The sequence below is a fragment of the Erythrolamprus reginae genome, chromosome 3 (assembly GCF_031021105.1).
Source record: "Erythrolamprus reginae isolate rEryReg1 chromosome 3, rEryReg1.hap1, whole genome shotgun sequence".
Lineage (NCBI taxonomy): Eukaryota > Metazoa > Chordata > Lepidosauria > Squamata > Dipsadidae > Erythrolamprus > Erythrolamprus reginae.
Window position 1 is genome coordinate 25,311,721 of NC_091952.1, and position 6,000 is coordinate 25,317,720.

The following is a 6,000-nucleotide window of genomic DNA, read 5'->3' on the forward strand; positions in this document are numbered from 1 at the left end:
TGTAAGACAAGGTATCACTGTACTTTCCTTAGAAGTAAATTGAATCCCTTCCCTCTCTATTTTATTTTGGCATGCCATTGCTATCAGTTGGTTGTGGGTATCTAACTCTTTATGTACCGGAAGTCCTGTACAGAGCTGAATTGGTTGCTAACTAGTCTCCAAACGCAATTCAAAGTACAGTGGTACCTCTACCTAAGAATGCCTCTACTTAAGAATTTTTCTAGATAAGAACCTGGTGTTCAAGATTCTTTTGCCTCTTCTTAAGAACCATTTTCTACTCCATTTTCTAAAGTCATAAAATCAGGTGTGACTATTAACAACCAACTTGTTTAGCCACAGAATACCCTATGCAAGTACACTTACAATCCTAGGTTAAGAAAGCTTAGACGACCTAAGCATAGCCCATAAAATCATCTGCTACAACATCCTTCCTGTCAACAACTACTTCAGCTTCAACCAACCACACATGAGCACACAAGAGACAGTAAAGTAAACCACTCTAAACTCAACTGCAGTAAATACGACCTTAGTAACCGAGCAGTTGATGCATGGAACTCACTACCAGACTCTGTAGTATCATCACCTAACCCCCAAAACTTTACCCTTAGACTATCCACTGTTGACCTCTCCCAATTCCTAAGAGGTCAATAAGGGGTGTGCATGAGTGCACCAGAGTTCCTTCTGTCCCCTGTCCTAATGTTTCTCTTTTATTAGTATCATGTATACAAATATTACACCAATACGTACTTGACAAAACAAATAAATAAATAAAGAGATGTTGGTCCTAATTTTGGTCATAAATTTAGGATTCCCTGTAATTATTCACTATGTTGTTGGCCATCTATTTCTCCTCCTTTCTACCTTTCACATCAACTGAGCCTTCTCCAAAGAGCTGGGCCTTCGCATTGCCAAGAGAGCTCACCGATCAGATAAAATTATTTTAAAGCTGGGGAACTTGCTTTGTCTTTGTCAAACCAGAAATTACAAAACTGCTCTTCCCTTTTTGCTCCCTGGCAGTGAGTTCTTAAAAACACGCTATCCTACCAAGAGAAGGTAGTAACCCCAGTTGGCAGTCCTTAATGCTCTGACCCCCTCACAGATTCATCCACTCCCATTGAAAAATTAAATTAGTAGCTACCTGCCATATCCAAGATAATTTGCCACTTGGAAAAGCAGGAGGCAGAGCCTCGAAGGTATTGCAGAAGTCCAACAAGAAAAACAGCTCCCTGCTTTTATGTGGACTTCTTTTAAGGCAAAGCAGCATGAAGACTAAAAGGGCTCTCTGCCTTGAGCTCATCTAAACTAGATAAAGGAAGCCTTTTGTTATGAAGCATGCACGGTGATTAGGTCTACTATGGTTTCGTGAAGGGAAAAAAAAGCAGTTCATGAAAACAGATTAATAAAGGAAAGAGTGATCGTAATAGGAGTAGAGGGACATCTCTAAGCGACATAGCCTTATAATTAAATAACAGGAAACAGCAATAGCAATAGTGTTTATTTATTTATTTGTTTTGTCTTGTACATAATAGGGGTATGTGAAGATAAGAAATCCCTTGCTACTTCGCAGTTCATCTTTTGCGGATTCGATACTTCACGGGCTTTCAAAGGGGGCTTAAATCCATTAAATCTATTGAAAATTTAAAATCCATTAAAAATTCATAAAATTCTTCTACATTACTACTGTACTCTGTTAAAGAAACTGGTAGGATATCACATACAGTTCCAACTGAGAAACATTACAGGATGACTATTTAATGCAAAGGGTGGGTTTTAAAAGTCGAAGTGTACTTGTTAAATACATTAAAAAATATCTTTCCTCTACTTCACGGAAATTCGTTTTTCACGGGTGGTCTTGGAACGCATCCCCCACAAAAACCGAGGGATCACTGTATTTATATATATGACACCAATGAAGAGATAAAGTATTAGAAAAACATTAGAAATAATAATATCCACATACATGATGCTAGTAAAAAATTAAAAAAAATAAAGAAACAGTAAGACAGGGGAAGGAAGGAATGCTGGTGCACTTATGCACACCCCTTACTGACCTCTTAGGAATCTGGAGGTCGACAGTGGACAGTCTAAGGGTAAAATTTTGGGGGTTAGGAGATGACACTACAGAGTTTAGATTTAGATATCCCTTCACAGTGCTTCACAGCCCTTTCTAAGCGGTTTACAGAGTCAGCATATTGCCCCCAACAATCTGAGTCCTCATGCAGAAGGCATCCATAGACAGCTCAATAGATGGGAAAGGGAAACCTACAGTAAATAAGATTGCTGATGTTTCTATCCAATTACTCCCTGCAAGACGGTAGTTGATGGAATGAGAGGAAATAAAACAGACTATATAGAACTTGCAATGCTTGGGGGCCCTGGTGGGATTCACAGAGAAAATATTCTGCCATATTCTTCAAAATGACCTAATTTTTATTCCTGACCCAAATTCAAAATGTCCATGCTAGAAAAAATATACACGCTTTTCAAGGATTTGCAAGAATTGTAGCCTTCCAAGATTTCTCTAGTGTGCTTTTAGTTAAAAAAAAGAAGTGAGTACAGTACTGCAGCTAGCTAGCACATTAAGGAGTGATATTATGCAAAGCACATAGTGTAAAAATTCCAGGAACAGAGCAACCACCTTGACCTAATTTCTTAGGTTTTGCTGATACAGTACAGATTTCCAGCCAAATTCGGTAGAGATACAGTAAGAGAACAAAATTAAGAAACCACTGCTAAGCTACCTTAGTCACTGACATTTCAAGACCAGATTAGCAAATATCCTGTTACTCCAAATTTCAATAATGCTTAGCATACTAAGGAGCATTCCCCTTCCTCCTTTAAAAAAAAAAAAAAAACCACACAATTTGAGATCTCTTTTTGTTCAGTGGATATACCCGGCTCTGAAAACTATCAATCAAACTCTACTGAAATCAGCACTTTTGCAAATGCCTAGGATGGCATGCTTAATTTGTAATTTGATGATGTACGCAGTATTATTTCACCAAGCCTTACAGACCGATCTTTTTCAATATTTCCTAACATGATCATAAGGAGAAAGAAATTGCTTAGGCAACTTTTCCAGTCTCCAAAATCCCATAGCAAGGGATAAATTCATTCATCTCCTCTATAGGGAGAATATTGGCTCAGACTAATTTCATATATTGATTTGGCTGGCAGCATATGAACTAAAATACCGTCAATAGCCATTAAAACGGATCTTACAAAACTCCATGCTAAAAGGAGGTCCCTTTTACAAAGTTGGTGAGAACAACCCTTCTGTAGAAATTTATTATTGACTCACCGAAATCCACAAGCGGTCAAATATTGGCCCTTAATAGATACATACACACAAAGATAATAAAATAATAACATTTGACAACTTTGGAAGGGCTAGATAGGTGGATAAAAATGCCAAATCCAATCCAAACATGTGGTTGACTGTCCGACGAGCCATAATAATAATAATAAGTGCCATCTAAACTCAACATAATAAGACCAGGTACTTTTTTTAAGGATGTCACACCAAGAAACAAAATATCCATTAGATTTTTTAAATTTCTATTTATTTATCAATTTTAAATAGCCAGCCCTCTCAACAAAAGGGACACAACTGTTCACTCTTAATCCAAAGATCTATTCAATGGGCCTTTCTTTTATCCCATGCAACTTGTCAGGTGCAGTTCAAAAGCAAGCAAAATTATAACTTCTCCAAGCTTAGCTCCAAGTCACATCATTTCTGTATATGGTTCAGAACTCAATGTTTCACAATTAAGCTCAAACTGCAAAGGCTACCAGAAAAAGAGAAAAAGAAAAAATACTTTCACTTTTGTTGAAAGCCTGTCAGAAAATATCTGCATGTTAGGGGAAGGGGGGGGGGGAACTAAAACAAACCAAAGAAAAAAATACATTCAGACATCATTTCCAACCAGTCCAGGCAACACCCCCAGTATTGGGGGGGAGAGGGGAGAATGGTGAGTATCTATAAGAGATCGCAATTTGTCAGCCTTCCTTGGTAGGCAAATCAGAAATTCTAAATCCTAACTCTGGGGAACAGAAGTCTAAGAAGGGGGGTGGGGGTGTCGGATTTTTGCTTCCCCACCAAAAAAAAAGTGTGTGGGAGAAATAATTAGCCTTATTGGCTTCTCCTGGACAAACAAGGACAAGGACTGGGGACCCTTCCTGTAGCTACTCCAGGGCACTGCAGCAAAAGACTCTTAATTAATAAGATGCTCTTAATGAAGGAGTTGCCCCAGGCAGGAGGGCAAACAAGCCTGTCTTCAAGAATCAGCTGATTTCCCACCCTCATAGTGGTCTGTGTGTGTGTGTGTGTGTGTGTGTGTGTGTGTATCACACCCTAGAAAACCTGGGGAGTAAGAGGGGCAGTGAAGGGATCCAAGGGTAGACAAAGAGAGCCTCTCCAGTTGCCATTAGGGATGGCCTACCATCCCAGTGAAGAAATTAAACATGGATTTCCTTTGACTTCCTTTGATCATGATTCAGTCTTGGGAGGGGGGAGTATATACACACACACACAAACAAACACACATACTGACACACACAGACACTCAACTCCGGGGCACGCACAATGCAAGTCACCAGAAACTAAACATGGATTTTCTTTTACTTCCTTTAATTAATAATAATAATAATAATAATAATAATAATAATAATAATAATGATTATTATTATTAGTAATATTATTATTATTATTATTATTATTATTATTATTATTATTATTATTATTATTATTTATTAGACTTGTATGCCGCCCCTCTCCAAAGACTCGGGGTGGCTCACAACAACAATAAAACAATACAGAATACAAATCTAATATTTAAAACTGTAACTAAAACCCATTATCTTAAAAACACATCCTTTGATCACGACTCAATCTCTTGTCTTGAATGGAGGGGGGGGGGGTTATACACACACACACACACACACACACACACACACACACAACTCCAGGGCGCCCACAATGCAAGTCGCCAGAAATTAAACATGGATTTTCTTTGACTTCCTTTGATCACGAATTCAATCTCTTGTCTTTGAGGGAGGGGGAGTGTACAAACACACAATCACACACACACACAATCACACACAGACAACTCCAGGGCGCGCACAATGCAAGTCATCCTCTCCCCGGCAAGCTTTACAACGCCGGGAACGGGGTTCCTTTCAAAAGGAGTTTTGGTGAGGGATGCAAGAAGCGGATCCGACACACACAGAGAGAGACGCGCACACACACCGCATAACCACCACGTCTCAGCGTTGGATGTCGTGCCAAGCGGCGCGCGGAGGGGGGGGGGGAGAGAGAGAAACCGGATCGGAGTTGGAAGCCGATCGCGACCCCACGATTTCAAACGAGAGGGGGGGGGAGGCGAGAGCTTTTGTCCGAGGAGCGAGTGCGAATCCCGGGGGAGGAGGAGGAGGCGGCGAGGGAGGGACATACACACACAAGGAGCTGCTGGACCAGCGGACAAAGAAGCCGCCGCGGATCTGCGCTCCGGGTTTGCCGGGCAGGTCCCGCCGGTGCGCATTTTCTCCCCACCTGGTAGATGGCGGCCCAGCCGTCCTCCTGATCCAGCCGCTGGAACTCGATCTCCATGCTGCGGGCGAAGGGGGTGCGCGAGTCCGGCTGGCCCTCGGCCGCCCGCCCGCTGCCGCTGCTGCTACCGCCGCTGTTCGGACGCCAGGGCGAGTCCCAGCCGCTTGCCCGGAGCACCGCTCCTGCCGCCGCCGCCTCCGCGGCTCTTGCTGCCTGGTGGCTTTCCGAGAGCCCTCCCCTTCCTTCGCGCTCCCTGCCAGCCCACACGGAAACTACGCAAGCAGCCTCCAGCCTTCCGGCACGGTCCTCCTTCCCCGAGCGGAGGAGGGCTGCGGGAAGCTCTCTCTCTCTCCCCAGCAAAGCGGTGGCGGCGGCGCTCCGAGAAGGGAGCGAGAGCGAGGCTTCTTTGGCAAGGATGGGGAGGGTCGGCTGGGATGCTTCGCTCCAGGCGC

At 42.6% G+C, this 6,000-nt stretch overlaps 1 protein-coding gene across 1 annotated transcript in view; it reads right to left on the reverse strand.

Moving 5' to 3' along the window:
- Positions 1 to 5,770, reverse strand: part of PTPN1 (protein tyrosine phosphatase non-receptor type 1) — a 150,252-nt gene extending 144,482 nt beyond the window's left edge. The window contains exon 1 of the mRNA XM_070744628.1: positions 5,552 to 5,770. Coding sequence (XP_070600729.1) covers positions 5,552 to 5,608 — 57 coding nt within the window. The 5' untranslated portion in view covers positions 5,609 to 5,770. The remainder of the gene's footprint in view (positions 1 to 5,551) is intronic.
- Between the last annotated feature and the right edge of the window lie 230 nt (positions 5,771 to 6,000).